This window comes from Carassius carassius, chromosome 5, assembly GCF_963082965.1.
Source record: "Carassius carassius chromosome 5, fCarCar2.1, whole genome shotgun sequence".
NCBI lineage: Eukaryota > Metazoa > Chordata > Actinopteri > Cypriniformes > Cyprinidae > Carassius > Carassius carassius.
The window spans coordinates 9,807,612-9,831,651 of NC_081759.1; the positions used below are offsets into that span (position 1 = coordinate 9,807,612).

Genomic DNA, 24,040 nt, shown 5'->3' on the forward strand with positions numbered 1-24,040 from the left:
CTGATCTAAGCGCTGATAAGACTTGTTTACAAAAAGTACTGTGGTGGTACCATAGATGGTATGACAGTCTGATATATATTCCCACCATGGAACTTAATGATTTACCATACAATAAATTTAAGGAACACAAGACATAAGACATTACTTTTCCATAATTTTGCCAGCCAATCATGAATAGAAGATAAGGACGTTTTAGAGATATTCAGTTGATTTCGTTGACTTTTCCAGGCCATGTGAATAGCTTACATGCCCAAAACAGCTGTTGCGATGAATTTCAATATGTGACTTTTTTTAAAGATATAAATAAGGGTTGCAGGTGTCAGGACTGACATTAGTCACAAGGAAAATGTTCAAAGGTTTGTGTAAAGACTAAAGAGTTCATTGGATGGCAAACAAGGATGGCATAACTTCAAGATGAACTGCAACTTTACACAACTTGCAAACGACGACGTAACTAACTGGATGGACAAAATATAATTGAAAACGCATCTATTTTTGGTTCAGATTGGCTTCTTTGACCGGCGTGGTGCCTTGGCCTATGGAGGGGGTGCTCGTGGAGGAGGTGCTTTGAGAGGAGGAGACTGCTCTCAGTCGCATTGACCACCTCACATCTACTGCGAGCGGCTGAAGGCTCAACACCTCGTATCAACTTCTAGGATTTGCCCAGATTTTTTTCCCATCTCGAACGCGCATGTTTTGTTAATATCTTGACGAACTACGCCGCGATTTGCCTGCATTCGCCGTTGGATAAACAGCACGATGTTCGCTCTTTGAGCTGGCGTATAATCGCATTCAAGCATCGCTTTTATTTCGCAGGATATTCATGTTTTTAAAGATACAAAGGACGCGGTGGATTCGCTGACGGAAATCAGAAATCTGGCGCTGGATGAGGACGTCGATGTGATCTAAACCCGAGCCAAATACGAACATTTCTTTTCACACTGTCAGTAAATGAAGTGGCCTGACGGATTTGTTTTATCGGGTGCATTTTAGAAAGCCGTCCCATTTCAGAGTGGAAAATTGGGACAAGTCGACCTACACCCCTCACAAAAGGGTTCCACGCACCCGAGCGTACGGCATGTTGTTGCTCTGTATGTTTTTGGCAAAACCGGCACATGTTTGCGTATAGATAGGTCGATTTTGTTTGGTTTTGCGCTCTTTAATGATATGGACAGTATTCTTCTCATTCGATGAGCGTAGAAAGTTATGAGTGATTTTTAAATCTCAAATTTTCTCTGTATCTGTAACCTGTATTTCTTTAACAAAAAATCTCAACTGAAACGGTAGGCTATTAGATTTTGTTTTTCCTCAATTTAATTAAACTGTTCTCGTCGGAAGTTTTTTTTCTCTCTCTCATGACTTGGTGGCTTTTCTATGTGCTGTGACGACTCCCACCGTGCGATTGTTCGTTCCTGATGGGTAAAAGACCCAGCTGACGATCCTTAAACCTTTGCACTGTTTGCCCATCTTTGTAAACATTCCCAAGTAGAACAGTCGTGATTCCAGGATGGAGCTCCTCTCCAGGAATGTGGCCGCGCTCTGGATTATCCTGCTGGAGTTCCTGCTCAGATCAGTGGCTGAAGAAGGTAACTATCATTTTATTAAACAGAACTACCTGTTGACTCCTTGTAGAGTAAGACGTGTTGTTACATATAAAGGTGCCATAACATTGGGTGTTAACCCATGATGTATACAAAACAGATGAAGTGTTATTTTATTTACAATGCAATGTTTTGACTGGGTATTATATCCGTTCTTTCTGCCCTTATTGAGAAGCATTCACAAATTCCATGTATTCGATGGCTAGTTAGCAGTAGGCTACTCTAGGTTAGTCTAGTAAAGACTAATTTTTTTCACTCTGGTCTATTAGGCTACAGAGGCACTGTGAGATTTAGGGTTTGTAAAACGCTTCTGTTTATTGTAGTTGGTGTAATTGTTTAGCTTTATTGATGCAAAGAACAGTTGAATAGTTGAATTGTTTTTTCCCTTATCAAAAAAAAAAAAAAAAACTTCAAACGGGAAGGGCGGGTGTGCTGCTTTGGAAGTAATAATTATCTCCCTGAAAGTGGGGATTTAAAGTAGAATTTTTTAAAAGTGCACTTATAACGGTTGCTACGCCCCTGCTTTCACATTAGTTGCTTTCAGAGTTTAAAGTGCCATTTAATAATCAATATAATTACTATGCTCTTGTAATCACCATAGTCTATGCACTTAATAACATTGATTTAACTCTTAAGCCATTCCTTTGTCTTCGTTCCTTTCTTAAAACCGCCGTTGGGTGGATCAAACAGAGGCACAATAAGTGCATCTCAAGTAACACGTAAATGTTAAATTACGAAGAGGATGAGCGATATATGGATGTCTTGGGTCGATAGAAATTTGAGTCCTGTATTGTCAGGGGACATTCCATCCAGTAACCTCAATAATTAGTCATTTTGATCAATGGAATGATGAATGGCTGTTCACTGAGGTTTCAGCCTGCAGTGGCAAATACAGAGAGGGGGTGTATGGTGCTAGATTTGGCTAAAAGTGACTACGTGTTGTAAATCTATCAGTTTACCGCAGGCTGCTTAATCGATGGCGGACGGACGGTTCGGATTAGTTCCGCGCATTACATGGCGCTGTGCACACACCTGCTCCCCGCTTGCCGAAATCCATTAACCGACCTGTGTGACAGACACGCAGGTGATGCTCCTCCAACAGCAACACTGGCTCCAATTAATGAGTTATTGACGCATTTCCTTCTCGGTAATTAGCCGATGAGTGTCAGAAATCCCGTAGTTTGTGCTCTCAAGTGAGAAGGCGATAAAGCGTTTAATCCGGAACGGTGAGACTGTCTCGAACTGTAGAAGAGATCTGTTTATGCTGTTTAATAAAAAAAAAAAAAACTTTAATGTATCTTACTGGCCACTAAAAGCAGTATGTTCAGCTATATACTAACTTAAATGTTCCTTCAATTTTGGTAAAAAAGTCGCACTTACATCAAGCCTGTTTCGAGGTCAAATAGATTTTAGTGCTTCAAATATTTGTCTCAATGTCTCTACAAGGAAAATATTGGTTTTCCAACGGAAAACGCAAATCAGAAAAACTTTTGTCCCTAGAACTAGAATTAGAATTAACTCATGCCTAGTTAACTCTATATTGGTGTGTTATAGTTCTCACCAATTTCCCGTTGGGTTTCTGTGCAATGGTGTGTTTTAAGACATTGAGCTTCTCTGGTGAATTCTCTCTTTTGATGAGTTCAAAAAATTGTAGTGTAATGGAAAGCTGCTGGATAAATTTAAAAAGTCTTAAAAATTTAAAGACAAGATAGTTTTGAAGTTACTCATGTTTTGATTGTTTAACATGGCATATCATATCATTTAGCATATCATTTTATTTCTAATTTTTACTCAATTGTTAATTTTGGCCCCTGTTTCATACCAGAATATTGCTAAAATCAATACGACCACATTGGGTAACTGTACCTGCTATTTGGCTGAGATGGGGGGCTGGGGGGAGTTGCTTCGGCAGTTGTAAAGACTAATATGGTGAAGTCAGTAACAGAAGCAGCAGGGGGGAGATTGGATTTGATTCTGTAGTAACTCAAACCCCTGCTTGAGATTAAACTAATGCCAGATCTGTGAGGATCACTGCACTGATCTCTAATTCCCTTTGTGAGGAAATATCAGCTAAAAAAGAGAGGAGTAAGAATGGCTTTCATGTGAGGTCAGAGCTCAGGAACTCTTCTGTCTTCCGTCTTCTGTTACCCTGGAGCAAAAAAGAGCTTATCTATTTCACCTTCTGTCACTTATTCACTTATGTCTCTGTCTCATTCTTCTCATCTTTGTCTCTTTTCTGTCTCTCCATCATATGCAAATGCAATCACTCATACAGTCATGGATTGGCTATGTTTGGAATGGAATTGGAAGCATACAATGCGGTGTATACTGTATGCTGGTTTGTTACACAGCATACAATGATATTTTCAACTGGTGTCACATGGCCACACTAAGCAATAGTTGTTTTTCTGTTTTAAACCAGTTTTGGCAATGCAGTCATGTTTCGCAATAGACAAAATCAGTAAATCATCCAAGAAATAAGTGCATTCAAGAAACTTGATTACTGTGCATAGTATTCATACCACAATAATAGTAAGAATAATGGGTCACACTTTAGTTCGGGGACCAATTCTCACTATAAATTGTGACATTTGCCTTAATAAAGTCCCAGTTTGCCGTTTATTAATAGTATTTGGTAGTTGTTAGTTGTTTAAGTATGGGCTGGATTAAGTTTAATAACTGGATTAATATTAAGGGATCTAAAATATGATCATTAATATGTGCTTTACAAGTACTTATAAACAGCAAATGTGCTAGTAAAATGTATGCTAGTAAGCAACTAGTAAATAGTGAGAATCGGTTCTTAAACAAAAGTGTTACTGAATTAGGCCTATGTTATATGATTGTGTGTCATTTTGAACATACATGTTTAGTGGCATAATAATGCAAAAATCAATATTGATGCAGAACACTTTTTATTCTTCTCTCTTCTTTTTTGGCTGTGGTGAAGTTTCCTCTACTTCTCTCCCGCTGCAGAAAAGCACATCCCTCCTCAGAAATCCTATTAAATGGAACTGATTTTTATAAGACAGGGATTTGCATTTAAAGCGGCGCTCTCCTCTCTCCCCCGCTCCTCACTCTCTCTTTGGTTGTTAATCCTGTGATTAGCCGCTTGAAGATTTAAACTGCAGCTCCGCTTCTCATCTCTAATCATCAATCCCGCACCTTTACTCTCTACAGAGTTACCACAGTATGTTTGTCTCAAACCCAGAGAGCTTCCAGTTGCATGTGCATGGTGGATCTCATGTGGAAGGAATCCTTTTTCAACTTTTATTCTTTCATGTGTGTTTTTTGTGTTTGAGTGTGTGGTCTGCAATTGCCCCGGTTGCTGATCCAAACACTGTGCAGATTGATAGGATGATAACAGCGCTCCAACAGCTCTTGTTGGGATTGGACTCCCTCTCTCTCTCTCTCTCTCTCTTTCATGTCTTTTCAGCCAGTGCATCAGTGTCAATACTGCCCTGATGGATGAGGGGCTGACAGCCCAAGAGTCTCTTGTTTTATCTTTTTTCTCTCTGTCTCCATCATTCCCCCCTACATGCCTCTGAAAGCGGTTGAGAATCACAGTTTAGCATGAGAGGAGACCCTTGACCTTACAGAGGCAGACACAATCTGTGATCTAGGAACTCCAATAATGCAGTGGGTCATTTCTGTAAGTGGACCACATTTGTGTTGTGACACGTTTCATAATAGAGTTGCAAAGAAAGTTTGGAAGGAGCATGTTCAAGTAATCCAACCAATTACAACTTAACAGTGGTCCAGGATTGATTGCAACCAACTCGTAGAATTGTTTAGAGACATTTTACAGCCCTGATGGGATTCTTGGCAACCCTCATGCACTGCAAAAAATATTTTCTCAGTCTTATTTCCAGTAAAAACTACTAAATAAATATATTTAAAATAAGATAACTTTAGACAAGCAGCAAAAATTAACATAAATTGTTTTTTTAGAGAATCTTGAATAAAGATTGTTCCAACCTCACTGGCAAATCATTTTATGTCGTTTTATGGATGATTATATATTTGTGGAATCTAGTTAGTGGTAGAAATGTGCGAGACTAATTGACCAAATGGAACTGCTGCTGCATTTAAATAAAATACATTATTGTCAAAAGTTGATATATGGAACAAAAAAAAATTAATCATTTCATTTCATCTCAGACCTTGCAAGCATGCATGCATTTAAAAAAAAAATCATGTTATCTCTGTATAATGTCTAATAAATAGTGTTTTAAAGCACAGTGCTGCTTTGGTTACAGAGATAAACATAGTAACTGCTCCATTGCTTGTCCCAAAGCGCCATCTACTGTCAGAGAGTGAATTTGCATTTTCATTCAGCTTTTGTTGCCATCAGAGTTGCAAATTTAACCATCTGATGGAAAATGAGAACAATTAGGATAATGAGGTATCTAGAATTATTTGTCTGTTTGATTCGTAGATAAAGTATTTCAAATAGATCGCACATATGCAGTTTTTGACTGTCTTCTGAGGGTTTAATACTTTTAGACTAATCGACTAGTCGGTTAAAAAATTCCAGTTTAAATGTCAGTGAAATTAGGCCCAGGTCTGCTTCAACTAGCTGTTTCAACCTCTGCAACTTGTGTCAGGCTTAAAAGATTAGTTCACTTAAAACATTTTCATCATGTGCTCATCCTCTTGTTGTTCCAAACCAATAAGACTGTTTTCATATACGAAACCCAAATGAAGAGATTTTTAATGATCTTTCAGAGATTTCTGTCCCACCGCTGAAAGTCCATTTAACCAAAACTCTCAGGTTTCATTGAAATTATCTTCATGTTTTGAAGTCTTGTGGGTTTGAAATAACACAATGGCTAGTAAATCATTTTTGTGTGAAACAATCCTTTAACACAGTTTACTCAAGTAGAACGAGTTCTAGCATCCTTGGTCCTAGAACAACATTCTTATTAATCCGGGATTTTGGGGTTAGGCTTTAGTTTGTGGTTAGAGACTTGGAGAACTGCCTATACGATTTGTAGCAGGACCAGGGTCATGATTAGAGTTCAGACTATGAGTGTTTGATAGTAATGTTGTTCCTAAACCAACAAAAGACTTGTGAAAATGCACACTTTGCCAGAGAGTCAGGCGCCACACTGTTTGTCATTTTCACTCTTAGGAGTTATATTTTGCCCAGCCTAAAAATAAGTCCATTTACTCTCTGGTTTTCAGGTCTATTGGAGATACTACATAGAAATGAGCTGCTGGTTCTGGTATAAGTTGATTGAGCAGCTCCTGAAATATACTTTCGCAAAATGCTTGGCTTGTGTGACACGTAATATTCCACAGTACACCAAAATGAGATTGTCTGTTTGTTGATTAGGTGTTCATATACAAAGACACCAGAACCTGAATTAATTAATTCTCTTAAAAAACAAAGCTTAATTGCACAACAGTTTTTGTAAATCAAACTATAAAAGCTGTTTTGATTATGAAAATCCTATTTTATATCCACTTCACATATGTTTACTTTGCTACACCAGTACGTTGTTTAGTGTCTGTAAACAATTCATTTTCTGTCCATGTCCTGTTGTGAGCTCTAAAGAGGTCTTGAAACTTTTGAGTCTGCTTTGATTCATTACAGCTCTGTTCATCTCTTAGGCGCCTATGGGATGAAAACATTCTTGACCAGTTTTCTCGAAGATTTGTGTCACGTACATCAACAAATCTGCAAAACAGTCATGCTTTGCGGGTGCAGGAAGTTTTGTGAAGAGATAAACAGAGCAATGTGTTTCCATGTAAGGTATATGAATCTTTCCACTAATCTTGTCATATATCACGTTATACTTTTCAAACAGAGCACAAGCATTCTCGTCTGAATCGCATGTTAGTTCCCCCATTAGGGCCCAGTGTGAGATCTCTCTTATCCCCCAAAAAATGAGCTTCATTCTGTGCCTCTCCCGAGCTTGCACTCCCCCACTTGCCCCCCGTTGGCGACTGCACATTCAAAGCCATTCGTCTTCTCTGCAGTTCACAGCACGTGCCTCCTGCTTCTACAGTTTCTCTCTCTCCATCCTGTATACCTGTGCAACCCCCTCCATTTCCTTCCCAAAGAATCCTTGCTGGTTGCGTTTTTGTTGTTTCTTAATTAAATCCATAACCGGCTCTAAATATGGTTGGTTGATAGGAATGATGACACATTCTTCTTTAATAAATCACATTAAATACCTATTAACATGCTTTCTTGTGAATTAATAACCCTGATTAATGCATTCACAGATAATTTACTCACGAAGACCCTTTGTTAAGACAGACAATTAAAACCAGAGAAGAGACATGTATTTCGGAAAGATCTGCACTTAGGTGTCTGGGTGCTCTTAAAATAGGTCAGGTGTGTGTGTGAAGCAGATTAAGTGTTGGCGTTGACATTAAGTGTTTGCATGAAAGCTGCTGTTTCGACACACATAAACTGTGGTGTCCACAAGCATTCTGGGTGGTGATTGGACATGTTTAGGTTTACATACACACAGTGTAAAAATGTAAAATTTCAACATAACTGCATTCAGATTTTAGGTTCTATTGACTATTGTTTTAGTTGTGCCACATAACACTCAATTTGCCAGTTTGAATTAGTTTGTTTACCAAATGTCGAATGCCGCATTTAACCAGTAAATTCCGAAAGGCAACTAAAGGTTTCTTGTTTAGCAAATTTTCAATTAGTAACAAATTTAATGTTAAGTGAAATATGGTGTCTATGTTTCTGAAAGTGCAATCACCTTACAAAACAGATATTTGGGATATTATTTTAGAAGTTTTAACACTTCAAGCCCTATCATACACCCGGCGCAATGTGATGCAAGGCGTAGCGCAAGTGTGTTTGCTAGTTTCAGTCCAGCGCTGTTCACATTTTCCCGTCCAGCGCCATGTCGTTTCATGAGCCAATGCATTTGCGCCCCTTTGTGCGCCCATGGGCATGCTGGTCTAAAAAAGAGGTGTGTTCAGGCGCATTGCTGGTGCATTGCTATTTTAAGGAGCTGAAAATAGACTGTGCCATAGACCAACTCAAACCTGGTCTAAAGTCTAAAGTCAATTGCGCAATATTTTTTTATTATTTAAAGAGTGCATTGGTAGAAAATGCGCCTCTGGGTGGGTCCACAGTCAGCATTGACTTTACTTTAAGCCCATTACTTATTAAGAGAATAGGGACAACCCATTTCAAAAATACGCCCCGGCGCACGGACCGTTTTTCTGTCGTTAAAATAGCAAAAGTAGATTTGGATATGCCCTGAGTGCACCTGCGCCGTGCGCTTTACACTTTGAGTTTAGATTGTTAAAATAGGGCCCTTAAACGTCAAGACTGGTAAGAAAAAAATAGCATAGTGTTAATGTTTAACATGTTTTTTTATGTAGTTTAACTCCTTTATTTTGTGTTATGGTCGTTTTTGCCTCTGATAGGATTTTCTTTGACCAAAAAATGCTAGTTATTGTTAGTGCATTGGACTAAAACCTACTAAATTTGTTCACACAGGACATAACTCCCCCACCCCATTTTTTAAAGGGATAAAATAATTCAGTTTCTTATGGTTTGTGACTCAAAAGTGTCCATAAACTGGAAAATGTGTGTTTTTCTTTTTTAGTCCAAACTACCACTTGGACTTATTAAACACATTTATTTATCTGAATGAGGACATGTCAAAATTATTTTTTAAAGGTAATCAACTTTCACGTTAAGTATATCTCATTTCCATTTAATTAAAACAGAAACCTTTAATATATGACACATTAGGACGTCCCCAAAGGGGAATGTTTGTCATATTAAGCTCACTTCATGGGGACAAATTCGTCCCCAAAGAGTAGCTAAATAAACACACACATGAATGAAGCATCATACGAATTCATAATGCTTCACTTTAATGTCTTTTTATGAATTTGTTCTGTGTAAGCACAAATGGTTTTCTCATGCTCATGCTCTCTGATCTTCACTGAAAGCTTGGTTAGAAATTGAGGGATCAGAAAAGAAAAGAGATAGAGGAAACAAAAGATTGAAAGTGGAGAGTCATGCAGAGAGTGTATTATGTATCAGATATCTGCTGGGGTTATGCTGGGCCTGTGTTTGTGTGTGTGTCTGTGTGTGTGTGTGTGTGTCTGTGTGTGTGTGTCTGTGTGTGTGCGCTTGCAACAGACACGAACAGTCTGCTTTCTCTGTTCACACACCGATCAAACCAGCATGCCTCCTGGCTCCCACTGACACTTACTCAATGAGTGTGTGTGTGTGTGTGTGTTGGAGTGGATATGATTAAGGGTCAGTTTGTGTGTGTGTGTGTGTGTGTGTTCATGATGTAGCCATATGGGGATGTAATGATAATAAAAGCTGTGATGGTAGCTGATGGCCTGCACATCAATACAGCTCAAGAGTTCAACAGATTGCAAAGGAAGTCCTTAGCTATGCTGGGAATGAAAAATTAGCTTACAGCATACTGTGCACTACAGTATATAATGCACATACACCTTTGTGAATAGTTGTAACTTTTTTTTATCATATTTCGTGTAAAATATTTTAACTTACACAGGCTTACCAATTAATAAATCAAAATTGGTGGATATTACTTCTGGTTTATTCAGTAAAGGAAATGTGAGGTCAAGTTGAGTGCATTGTATAGGAGTATATATAAACGATTTGGCGAATGTAGACTGTTATTCAGATGCAAACAGAAATTCAGATGTTGTGCTCAGTAAATACATAGTAAGTAATAAGTATTGTGAAAATCTCTTTTGGAAATGGGTGCTTCACATTTAAATGCATGCAAACTTTACATTTAAGGTCCCCAAAAAATATATGATTTTTTCCACCCAAGATTGACTTCAAGGATCTTCCAAATAAAATTATTTCTTAATGCAATGCAACGTTCTTAGGTTACCAGAAATGCAACGTTCTTAGGTTACCAGAAATTATCCTATAGCCTACTTTTAGCTTTAAACTTCTGCCAATTCTGCTTAGGATTTAAATTCCTAAAACATATGTTCTTTTGTGCAGATTACCATGACGAACAAAACATGTCAGAGACAAACTTTTGCTTGTCACAGTTTATATTCTGCAAGAATCAAAAAGCCAACAGAAAAATACAATACACTGAAGTTTGCTGCTGCCAGTGTAACGCAATAACGCAAGTTAAATATGTACCTCAGACCATACACTTTCAACGCACCTGGCAAACATTTGCATTTGCATACTTAGAGTAAGTTTCAGGCTTTACAGTGTTTCTGTGTCCAAAAGCAAACAATTTCTATCTTTTTCTCTCTCTTTCTTTGTAATTTTCTCCCAACAGCAATACAAGTGCAAACACTGTCTAGTGTGCATTTGCTGAAAGGCTGACTGCTAGGAAACGAATCCACACTCAAAGATACGTCAGCCTAAATGAAATATGTAAACAAGTTGAGACGAGAGAAGTATTGTTCATTCGTTTAGCATGGACTTAGGAGCAGTCCACTTTCCTTTCACATGTCCCAATCTGACGACGCCATAGTAACAGGAGCAAATCATTTCTCATGGTGGTCTCTTTCAAAGACAAAGCCTTGTTTTCATAAGACAGCTTGAGAAATTGGATTTTGTCCGTGCAAGTTGCAGATGTTTCATCGCTTCACCGAGTTAGGCAGGTTGGCTTATCTGCTTATGTTTGTCAAAGGTGTGTGTGTGTTTTGGTAAAACTCAGTAGCCAACTTATTTTTGGTTTCTTTTTCTTACTGGTGTAAGAATTGGATGGTCATCTTAAAGTGTACTTAAAGAGAGATGTTTCTTTATACATTTTCTTAAGTGCACTTTGTAGTAACGTCAAATTATAAGCTTTTCTTTAAAGCATATTTTAAGTCATGTTTTAATAATGTTGTCATGGTTTCAAGAAGTACAATTATTTTGATGTGTCGATTAACATACTAAAACACGTTAAGTACTTGATCATTATTTAACTGTTGTATGATTTTTTGATATTACATTTAAAAGTAATATATTTTAAGTGTACTAAACTGCAACATCATTACAAATGTGTACAAAAATGTTAAATATATGACATTCAAGTTTCAATAGAACGTTTAAAGTATATTTTAGCTTATAATAAAGGCGTGTCAGTAAATTCAGCAATACACTTTAAAAGACAATAGCAGTAATTATGAAATTAAGTATACTAATAAAAATAGTGTGAACATGTACTTCTTCATAATGGTACTTCTGTTATCTGACAGTGAAACAAAATATTCAACAAGAAAAACTGTAGGCCAGGACTTTATGCATCATAATTGAAACATGAAAAATATGTATTACATATGAATGTTTGGTGGTTAGAGGGAATGAAAAATAAGAGGGCTGGATGAAATTAGCCAGAACAGAAAGCCATTTGAGAGGCTGAATAAGTTATCACACTTGATGAAAGATTACAAAGTAGAACTTTTGTTTTCTTTGGAATAACTTGTTCACAATAACACCAGGAATGTTTACTGAATAATTAAATATGGCCTGTTTTCATCTCCAACTAATCGTTTAGACAGATTTAGACAGATTTTGCAAGTGTGTGGTTTTGTACATTCATAGTACAATCATCTGTAGTCCAGGTGTGCTTCAGTAATAAACCATTAGACACACAAACACACCGTCACGCAACAGTACTCAAATTAAATGCTCATCTCTCTTCACTATCTGTTCATCTCCATCCATCTCTTCCTAATCCCTGTTTTCCCTTTCATCTCCCCTCTGCCACTCTTTCTCCTTGGCCTCCTTTTTTCACCACCTTTACATTTTCCATCCCTCCCCCTCCTTTCACTTTCTCCTCTCTCTCTCTCTCTCTCCTTCTCTTTCAGTAATTGGCACTGTCTCTTTTCCTTAATTAAAGTGAAAGACTAATTGTAGCCTAGTGCTGGTCTTCTGTCATTTACCTTTGAGAGAAAGTGAGGATGTGTCTATAATTAAAGAGGTTTGGAGTGCACACAGGAAAGACTGAAGGCACGATATCAGCTCAAGGTCACGTACCACAGTGTGTGATTTACATTCAAGATTTCTGTAAGAAAAATAATTCCTCAACTATCTCAACTGTTATTCTAAGATAGCTATGAGATTAAGTAGAGAGTAAATGGAGACTTTTGCCTTGAAAATCAAAGTCATTACACAATATCGCTCAAATCTTGCAAAATACCAATGGCTGGCTACTTTGATTCAAATCTCTTAGGACTAATTGAGTTTGTTGTCTTATTTTATGGCGGCAGTTTACTCGATTAAATAAAAAAAATACTATTTTAATTAATCATTTTGAGAATTCTAAGTTTCCCCAGCACTGAAAAGCAAGCTCTGGGCAATAACATTTTCCATTCCATTCCATTTCCATCCTTTTCTAGACACACACTCATACAGAAGACAGACATAAATGAGACAGAAACGTGAAGCAGACAAACACTCATACTTTATCTGCAGAGGTGAGAAACAAACAAGACGCTCATGCACATGTCTTAACATGCTGACCATCTCAGACACAAATACAGAGTCATGTTTGCCATTATTCATATAATAAAAGTCAGGAGATATCAGACACACACACACACATACACACACACACACACACACACACTACTGTTCAAAAGTTTGGGGTCATTTAGAGTTTTTGTTTGTATGTTTTTAAAAGCAAATAATACTTTTATTAAGCAAGGATGATTTAAATTGTTCAAAAGTGACAGAAGGACTTTTATAATGGTCCAAAGGATTCTTTTTTAAATAAACGTGCTTCTTTTGAACCTTCTGTTCATTAAAGAATCCAGAATGCTCATGGCTTCCACAAAAACATGAAACCGCACAGCTGTTTTCAGCACTGATGATAATAAGAAATGTTTCCTGAGCACATGATTTCTTTCATGACACTGAGACTGGAGTAACGATGCTTAGAATTCAGCTTTGCATCTCAGGAAAAAATGACTTTTTATTCAGATAGAAAACAGTTCTTTCAAATTGTAATAATATTTCAAAATATTACTGTTTATCATATTTTTGAATGAATAAATGCAGCCTTAGCAGAAGAGACTTCTTTCAAAAAGATTTTGAATAGTGCTTTTGAATAGTAGTGAGCGCCAGGTGTGTTCACTACTATTCAAAAGCACTGTTGAAACCTACGATTGTAACAAAAGCGACAAGTTACCTTTTACTTCCTACCTAACCAACTGGAATATTATATTGCTCTTTCAAAGCTGAGGAGGGATAATAAATTGCACAATTTCTCAGATTCTCTGATATCTTAACATTTCTTAAATAAGTATTGTATTGGCAAGATTAAATAGTTCATAAATAAAGAATTTGATGACAAATGTTTATTAAAAATTTCTGATATTTTATTGCAGATATGACATTTTGGCAAAACGGAATGTGTAGTTTAAGACATTAAGATCTCTGAAACTCAAAACATGAGACTATTTGGCTCTTTCAGTCAAAAATCGACTTGAAGTCACCATTAGCTCTCCATTTTATGTCATTGCTTCCTAGGAGACACAGCCGAGATGTAAAAGTCTCACTTGTGAATTTGCTGCCGGTTTATCACTGAAGTGCGTTTAGGTTAGATTTCGTGTGAGAGCCGTGCAGTACAGTGTGTCTGAACAGGAGCACTGCATTAAACAGATCAAAAAAATTTCCCACCGGGAGCCTAATCCTGTAGAACAGCAGCCGCTACTGATGATATCAGGCCAGAGACGTACGGACAGATGTGTAGGTGTGTGTGTGTGTGTGTGAGTGTCAGGTGAGTGATAATCCTGGTGTCTAACCTATTTTTTGAGACAAGCCGTAAGGAGAAACACACTTTTTCCTGGCCCATTATAAGTAATGATAGAGTAGACAGCAGGATATAGACCACTGTAATTACATACAGGCACCCACACACACACACACACACACACACACACACACCTCGTAACAGGCCATAATCTATCACCTCACACACCGTAGTCTTCACTAACCTGGTGTTCATACATGCTTCATGGATGAATCTCCAGGTTATAATTCATACCAACAAGATAATAAATAAATACATAAAAAATAACTTAAAAACAACAATAACAACAACACAAAATAAATTTAAATGAAACTTATATAGAACTTATATAGATATTTTATTTTATTTTAGGACCATTAGGATTTATACTTTCAGAGTTTTTACTTTTGGGTTATTTCCATTTCTATTATACAGTTTGAGAATATATATGTTAATACAAGGTTTCTATCTATCTATCTATATATCTATCTATCTATCTATCTATCTATCTATCTATCTATCTATATATATATATATATATATATATATATATATATATATATATATATACAATACAATTTAGGGGTATAACGGTACGCAACAATCACGGTTCGGTACATACCTCGGTTTTAAAGTCACGGTTCGGTTCATTTTCGGTACAGTAAGGGAAAGAAATGGAAACATTAAACTGCAGGTTGTTTATTACTATAAACTTTTTTTTAAACAATTTGTTTACACTTTTTAAAAATACTTTTTAATAAAATACATATAAAATTAAAAAAGAATAAGAAATAAAATACTGCTGCAAAGTTCTCCACTAAATAAAATACTCTCAGTCTCAAACCAATATCATATAATAAAATATAATGAAAAATATAAATAAATAACTATGATTACAGTGCAGCATTACCAATCCCAGCTTGTAGGCCTGCTCATATTTAAAAAATGTATATAACTTTTCCAAAGTGTAAAGTTTTTAGACCTGCTCAAATTTCGTTATTGGGTTGGCCTGATTGGAATTAAGAGCAAAGGTCTGTTTAAATGCCGACGGGAGCTGCGTTTGAATTACAATCGTTTTTTTTCCTAGTTGTAGTGATGTTCACACTCGCGTGATGCCTTTTGAAAACCTTAGGCCGGTGACACACTGGCATATTGCACCTGTCAAACATAGTCTATTTTGCCGTCAATACTGTTGACGGTGTCCTTTATCAGTAGGCTTTATATTTATGCTCAACATGAAGTATAGATATTGTTGTCGTGAAGACAAGATCCTGGTCTGTCGGTGGTCTCCCTCTATGTCACCTACAATAGCAGCAGCGCACCATCGCTGCGTCAGGCACGATTCTGGTGTGTAAAGAAACAGAAAACGCGAAGCAGCCGTCACGCACCTGACACGCAGCCGAAACGCCACGCTCACGCCACGTAACCAGAGTGTGTCACCGGCCTTAGAATCAGCTGCAGGGCGGGATTTGCGCCGAACGCGGAGACTTCCGCCACTTAATATGTTCGTTTGGAAACACGAAAATGTGAGCCTGTCCTCCAACAAAAAACGACCATATAGGTCGTTTGTGCAAGCACCTTATTACGACCTATATTTACGTTTTAAAGTTAAGATAAAAATAATGACAGTATCGCGTCGCGTCTGTCGTCATGAAATGACGTATCACGTCATTACCAATCAAAACGCACGTTTATTTAAATGAAATGCGTGGGCTTTTTACACCGATCTCACATTATTTCCTACATATTTTACTAGGTGGCTTATTCGTTCAAATGACCACACCTAACCCCCCCCCCCCCTAAACCTAACCCTCACAGAAATCATGCTAAATTATGATTTATTGAGCATATACATTTTCGTGCACATCCGTTCCTTGGGATCGAACCCATGATAGCATGATTACATATCAAGGTATAACGCAATAAGCTACCAACTGAGCTACACGAAACACAAACCAGAGGGCAAATAAAAGAGTACAAAACATTAATATGAAAACGACCTTTTGCCGATAGGGGCGCAATTGTAGTATACGCTCTGATGGGTCGTATTTCAGGGATTTGGACAAACGACCTATACGAGCGTATTGGTTGGTGGACAGGTTGGAAAATGTACCCATGTTCCGTAGACAAATTATAGCATTCGGTCATTCGGTACACACGTGCACCGTACCGAAAGCCCTGTACTGAAACGGTCCGGTACGAATACATGTACCGTTACACCCCTACAAAATATATACACAAATAGTATGATTAACTACAACCCGAATTCCGGAAAAGTTGGGACGTTTTTTACATTTTAATAAAATGAAAACTAAAAGACTTTCAAATCACATGAGCCAATATTTTATTCACAATAGAACATAGATAGCATAGCAAATGTTTAAACTGAGGAAGTTTACAATTTTATGCACAAAATAAGCTAATTTCAATTTTTATTTCTGCTACAGGTCTCAAAATAGTTGGGACGGGGCATGTTTACCATGGTGTAGCATCTCCTTTTCTTTTCAAAACAGTTTGAAGACGTCTGGGCATTGAGGCTATGAGTTGCTGGAGTTTTGCTGTTGGAATTTGGTCCCATTCTTGCCTTATATAGATTTCCAGCTGCTGAAGAGTTCGTGGTCGTCTTTGACGTATTTTTCTTTTAATGATGCGCCAAATGTTCTCTATAGGTGAAAGATCTGGACTGCAGGCAGGCCAGGTTAGCAACCGGACTCTTCTACGACGAAGCCATGCTGTTGTTATAGCTGCAGTATGTGGTTTTGCATTGTCCTGCTGAAATAAACAAGGCCTTCCCTGAAATAGACGTTGTTAGGAGGGAAGCATATGTTGCTCTAAAACCTTTATATACCTTTCAGCATTCACAGAGCCTTCCAAAACATGCAAGCTGCCCATACCGTATGCACTTATGCCCCCCCATACCATCAGAGATGCTGGCTTTTGAACTGAACGCTGATAACATGCTGGAAGGTCTCCCTCCTCTTTAGCCCGGAGGACACGGCGTCCGTGATTTCCAACAAGAATGTCAAATTTGGACTCGTCTGACCATAAAACACTATTCCACTTTGAAATAGTCCATTTTAAATGAGCAATGGCCCACAGGACACGACGGCGCTTCTGGGCCATGTTCACATATGGCTTCCTTTTTGCATGATAGAGCTTTAGTTGGCATCTGCTGATGGCACGGCGGATTATGTTTACCGACAGTGGTTTCTGAAAGTATTCCTGGGCCCATTTAGTAATGTCATTGACACAATCATGCCGATGAGTGATGCAGTGTCGTCTGAGAGCCCGAAGACCACGGGCATCCAATAAAGGTCTCCGGCCTTCTCCCTTACGCACAGAGATTTCTCCAGTTTCTCTGAATCTTTTGATGATGTTATGCACTGTAGATGATGAGATTTGCAAAGCCTTTGCAATTTGACGTTGTGGAACATTGTTTTTAAAGTTTTCCACAATTTTTTTACTCAGTCTTTCACAGATTGGAGAGCCTCTGCCCATCTTTACTTCTGAGAGACTCTGCTTCTCTAAGACAAAGCTTTTATAGCTAATCATGTTACAGACCTGATATCAATTAACTTAATTAATCACTAGATGTTCTCCCAGCTGAATCTTTTCAAAACTGCTTGCTTTTTTAGCCATTTGTTGCCCCCGTGCCAACTTTTTTGAGACCTGTAGCAGGCATTAAATTTTAAATGAGCTAATTAAGTGGATAAAAGTGTAAAATTTCTCAGTTTAAACATTTGCTACGTTATCTATGTTCTATTGTGAATAAAATATTGGCTCATGTGATTTGAAATTCCTTTAGTTTTCATTTTATTAAAATTTAAAAAACGTCCCAACTTTTCCGGAATTCGGGTTGTATAAAACTAAATATTCATTATGAATTCTCAACTATATGAATAAAATATTTGTTATTTTAACATTATTTCTATATTATCACTTTTATTAATATTTTGAATTAAACCATATTTATATTTATTGTCATATTCTATATTTTATAGTTTTCATTTTATTTGTTTCATTTAAAAAAAAAATATTTTTGCTTTTAAAAAACATTGCTTTTTGTTTTTACTTTTGTTACTTTTTTTTCTTTTTCTTTTTTTTTCCAGTTAGAATTTGCTTGAACTAAAAAATCTAAAACTGAAATGAATTAAATAAATATTTATATTTAACTTAGTTTCATCTTCAATGAACAACAATGTTGTATCATATTTCAGTAGTGAGTTGTTAATATTTATATTTGTTTTTAATATAGAAATGATAATTAATTAATAATGAGAGTTTGACTTTTTATTCTCTTTTTCTTTTCTTTTTTCTTTTTTGTGGGGTGAAATATGACCTGGGCATGTTCTCGACAGGTTTCGTGAGATTCACCTGTATGTGCATTTTAATGTATTTGAGTCTGTAATTTGTTTCCCCTCTGAACTCGGAGCAAAACTCACAGTGGGAAATCACCGGCAGAAATCTGTCCTGTCTCATCCGTCTCTCGCTAGCTCTCTCTTTTTTGCTCACATCTCCAAAAGCTCCCGCCCTGTGTCCTCCCTCGCCCAGCACTCTTCCCCTCTCATCCCTCTTTCATCCTCCCCTTCGGCCTCCCAGGCGCCGCTCGCTTTGATTCTCCGAGCTGGACAGCGGTTATCAGGCGGCCCCAGCCTCTCTACATCAGAGGTGGGAGAGGGATGGAGGGAAGTGCGGAGAGATAAAGAGTGTGACGGGGACATATGGAGTTATTGAGAAGAGAAATGGAAACGGATGGATGGCAAGAAAGGAATGTGAAATTTGAAAAGCAGGAAAAGCAAAAGTGATGGGGAGAATAATGAAAGCGAGAGAGAGAAACGTCTGGAAGATGGATGGCGTTAGGGAGGAGTGTGTGGAGGTGTCACTGAGTGAGAAAGAGCACATGCCAGTGTTCTCCCTGAGGCCCTGCTGCACGCTCAAATACCGAGTTTTTATTTTTATTTTGAATATTGATTCGATTCTGAGGTGAAAACCAACAACAGGAAGCTTCCAGTCCCCAAGACAAGTTCTGACCCAGATACATACAGATAGAGGCTCACCGGGTGTGTCGCAGTGGTGTACTACTGTACTGCTCATACTAGTCTTGCAGTAGGTATACTTTATGCAGTATGCTAATTTTCTATACGGACAAAATATGGATGAAATACTGCATTTGCTGAATATACAGCTAGAGACTTCTGTTACTATCATTTTATTACATACTATTAAAGTATTTGTTAAAATTTCATTTTTTTAAATATATTTTTTGGTTTTATATTTTGTAATTTTATTAAGTTTGTCATTTTACTCGTTTTTTATGTTTATGTAGTATTTATTGAGTTTTTAGTTTGAGATATTTAGCATATTAGCACTTCTACTAGACGAAGATGAGAAATAAAATTATGAAATAAATTTAAATTTAAATAATATATATATATATATATATTTTTTTTTTTTGCATTTCTTTATTTATAGCTATTACAAGTACTTTGACTAAATTAAAATTAAAAGTGTTGTTTTGGCAACTAGAAGAAATAAAATATATATTTTTTTATATTTTATTTTAGATAATGTTTATTTTATTTAAAGCAATGAAAATGTTTTTTATGGTTTTAGTTTTAGTTAACAATAATACAAAGCGCACATTGTAAACCATCAAATTCGAATTTCATTGTGACAAACTGACAGGTTTTTATTTTATCATTATTATTATTATTATTATTATATTTTATTTGATTGGAATTGCCAAAACTTAAGACATTTTATATACATAAAACTGTATTTTAAGTTGGCATAAAATGGAAATTTGTTTTTTAAAAAAATACTTCTTATTGATATATTGAACTAGTCATCATATATTAGATTTTTTTTTTTACCTCATAATTTTTAATCAAATGTCAAAATGTCATAACTGGATCTTACAGAGAAATGAAAGACTTCTCTCTGGTGACATATGCAGGAGTTCTCCAATCACTTAGTCTGCTTAAACCCCGCCTCTTTCTTAAAACCAAATGCACGCCAATCAGATAGAACTAAAAGCCCTACTTTTTTGTATGAAAATACATTTCACTTGGATGTACATCACAATATCAAAAGAAACAAACAAAAAAGTGCTGTTTCTACTTCAGCTTCTTAGCGACTTCAGAAAAGGAACAATATTATTCACAAAATTAAACATTGTAATGTCATGTAACGACAATGTAGCATACTAAAGTTTGAAAGTGTTTACTGTTTTATATGTTAGACGTTATAAAGTATTTACTGCACAGTGTGTAATATCCATTCAGAACATAACCAGTGTTCTCCCTGAGGACATCTGTGCTTAAACAAAGTTTTTTTCTTCACGTCATTGAAGATTTTCTGAGGTATAAACCCGCAGAAAGCTTTCACTCCCCAAGACAAGTCTCGACCCAGATACATGAAGACAGAAACACATCGATTCCATCTCTGTATGCTAAACTCTAACACTCATGGGAAAAGCACATGCAAAAAAGAGCAATAAAGGTGTTCCTCCTTAGAGACGAGGATAAGAAATGAGATTGAACAAATAACGCCAGGAAAGAGAGAGAGAAATATATTCTGTGGTGGTATTTTTAGATCAAAGGATCTTTGTGATTGGAGCCGGTTTGAACGGTGTGGTGGCTTCGGGTGGTCACATGACCAGCGCAGCTCCCATAGCAAGAACCTCAGGGCCAGATATGTGCGCGGAAGTCTGGAGGAGGTGACTGAATGAATGCCTGATTAAAACCCATCACCGCCATCAATAAGTAATGACCAACAGCCAGTTCAAGCAAAAACGCAATCAAGAGCAGAGAGAAAGAGAGTGGAAATGGATGAAAGGAAGGATGTTCACTGGAAATTAAATGACCATCATTCACCGCTGGGTTGAAACTCTATATAGTGATTTTGTATTGTCCCTGCATATGTGTGTAAGTGTAAAATTAGGCTATGCCCTTGTTCTCATGTCCGTCGTTTCCCTGTGGGATACTGTAGCTATGCAAGTCGATATGAGAGGGAAAAACGCCCATAGTTTCTACATTTGTTTTTGCCAAAGCTTCTGCTGGCCATGATTTGATAACCAAACCATCTAACCTCAGGGAACTTCCCTTGCCCTCTGTGCGCTCGGAGGAAAAATGTCATTGCTCAGATGTTGCCGTGTCATACCATGCTGAAAAAACAGCAGATCTGCATGAATTTCCATGGGTTTTAATGGTCGCTGCTGCTTTTGCTAGTGGACCAGCAAAAACAAATGCTGTGGTGAAGCGGAGGACTGAGGAAATCTTGATCTTGAAGCCACGCTAGTTAAAAAAACATTATTGAATAACACACTACAGTCAAAACTATAATCCTTTATTTTCCATGTGCTTTGGTGTGATAGACAACATATCAAAATAAGTGTACTTCTTTAAAGCAAGATAATTTAAAATGCACTTGTAACATTATTGACATAATTACCAGGTGCACTTTTTAGCATATAGTGCACTCAAAAATGGAAATTCTGTCAAAAAGAAGATATATTAAAAAATAGGTTGGCAACCAAACAGTTGATGGTAGCCATTGACACTTCCATAGTATTTTTTTACACTATGGAAGTAAATGGGGACTAACAACTTTTTGGTTGGTTCAAAATATCTTCTTTTTTTTTGGATGAACTATCCCTTTAAGAGTGTTAAGGAAATGAAAGTGTCTTTCTTTAAGTAGACTTATGTGGCCTTTTACTGTATCAATATAATCTTATCTGTAAGGTGTTTTTTCTAAATATTCTTTTACTTATATACTACAAGTGCACATACAATACAATTGAATTTTTTTCAACATTTATATATTCTTACTTTAAAAAACAAAACAAAAAAAAAACTGTTTTGAAGAATGTTCATAACCAAACAGTTTTTTGGTCCACATTGACTTCCATGGTATGAAAAAAATAACATGGAATTCAGTGTTTACCTATTTTGTTACCAACATTATTTAGAATACCTTATTTTGTGCTCAAATGAAGTTTGAAGTACACTACAAGTACACGTAAAATACAATTTAGTGCATTTTTTCACAAAAGGCAAAATTAAAGATTGTGATCTCATTTTTTATTATTTTTTTAAAAACGTTTTCTCTAACTTGTGTTTGACAGAGGTCCTGATGAATACAAAGACAGAGACATCAGATCTGAAGTGGACGACATACTCTCGCTCTAAACCAGAGGTGAGACCTGCAGCTCCAGCATCTGACCCTACATATAGAGCAAAAGCTCAGTGCTGACTGTATATTGTCACAGCTGATCTCCACTAACCAGTTGGTGTTCATGTGTCTCCTCTATGTGTAGTGGGAGGAGATCAGCGGTCTAGATGAAGACAACAACAGCGTGAGGACCTATCAGATCTGCCAGGCTGACGGCGCGTCCAGTCACTGGCTGCGTAGTAAGCTCATCGAGCGGCGAGGGGCGTCACAGGTGTACGTGGAGCTGCTCTTCACCATGATCGAATGCTCATCGCGTATCACACACCACCGATCCTGCAAAGAGACCTTCAACCTTTACTACTACCAGAGCGACACGGATGATGCGACAGCAACCCACCCAGCGTGGATGGAGAACCCCTATATCAAGGTGCACACATGCAGACAATCAGACACACTCGAATGTGCATGGAAAACTGCAGAAATAAGAGATGTTATTAATGTTACTGATTGGAAAATTTGATAGATTTCGGTTATATCTAATTCACATATCGATTTAATCTCAGACATTTCTTCTTATTTTCATTGATGTATTTATCGGAGAAATCAAAAAGGCAAACATAATTGTAGACATACCATTGTGAGAAGTACACATTAGCATACTTGATAAAAAATTGTAATTGCATAAAAGTAATAGACTTAATTGCATGAAATTACATGAAAATGTTTTTAAAGAGTTATATCAAATGCAGTTCGCTAGACTTTAGTGTGCTTTTTTTAAACCACTTCTTAAGGACTTACGTACATCTCATATAATTTCATAATTACTTCTATTGTCTTAAATAAATAAAATACTTAATTGTAATTTTTACTGAAACTTGTATGTCAAGTATTTAAATTGATTTGTAATTACACATAATTAAGTCGAAATGTAGTACATTTAAAATATTATATTTAAATGCAATATCAATTAACAGTACAATTAACATTATCAAGTACCTTATATATTCTTTAGTATTTTATTCAACACGTCAAATAGTATTTAACACGTCAAAATAAGTGTACTTCTTTAAAGAATGACAAATATATATATTTGATGCATATATTTTTTAAAACAATTATTTAAAATATACTTTAAATAATTTCTTTTATATATATTTAGAAAGCTTGCTTGTAGTTATGAAAGTTTATTCCAAGTACACTTAAGTGGCCTTTTATTTCATTAATATAATATATCATTTTGAAGGAAAAAAAAAACCTTTGAAGTACATCACAAGTGCAAATTTAGTACAATTAAGTGCACTACTATTTCATTTTAGGATACAGTGAAACTAAATCTATAAAATGAAGATGTCGATAGCATACCACATTCTTTGGGCTTTGGAAGACTTTGATTGTTTTTCAGTGTTTGAGAGCACATTGAGATCTCTGATTTGAGTTAATCTGAGTACAGTTTGAGATATTATTGAAATCTCTAGAGGAGATATGAGATCAAGAAAATGTTAAATGTTCTCTCTATTTAATCTCTATACTGAAAAACAC

At 36.6% G+C, this 24,040-nt stretch overlaps 1 protein-coding gene across 2 annotated transcripts in view; it reads left to right on the forward strand.

The window, feature by feature from the left end:
* The first annotated feature begins 586 nt into the window (after positions 1-586).
* ephb4a (eph receptor B4a) overlaps positions 587-24,040 on the forward strand; it is a 40,782-nt gene continuing 17,328 nt past the window's right edge. For both annotated transcript variants that reach the window (XM_059549716.1, XM_059549717.1), the window contains exons 1-3: positions 587-1,586; positions 22,455-22,525; positions 22,647-22,928. In XM_059549716.1, coding sequence (XP_059405699.1) covers positions 1,508-1,586; positions 22,455-22,525; positions 22,647-22,928 — 432 coding nt within the window. In that variant the 5' untranslated portion in view covers positions 587-1,507. The remainder of the gene's footprint in view (positions 1,587-22,454; positions 22,526-22,646; positions 22,929-24,040) is intronic.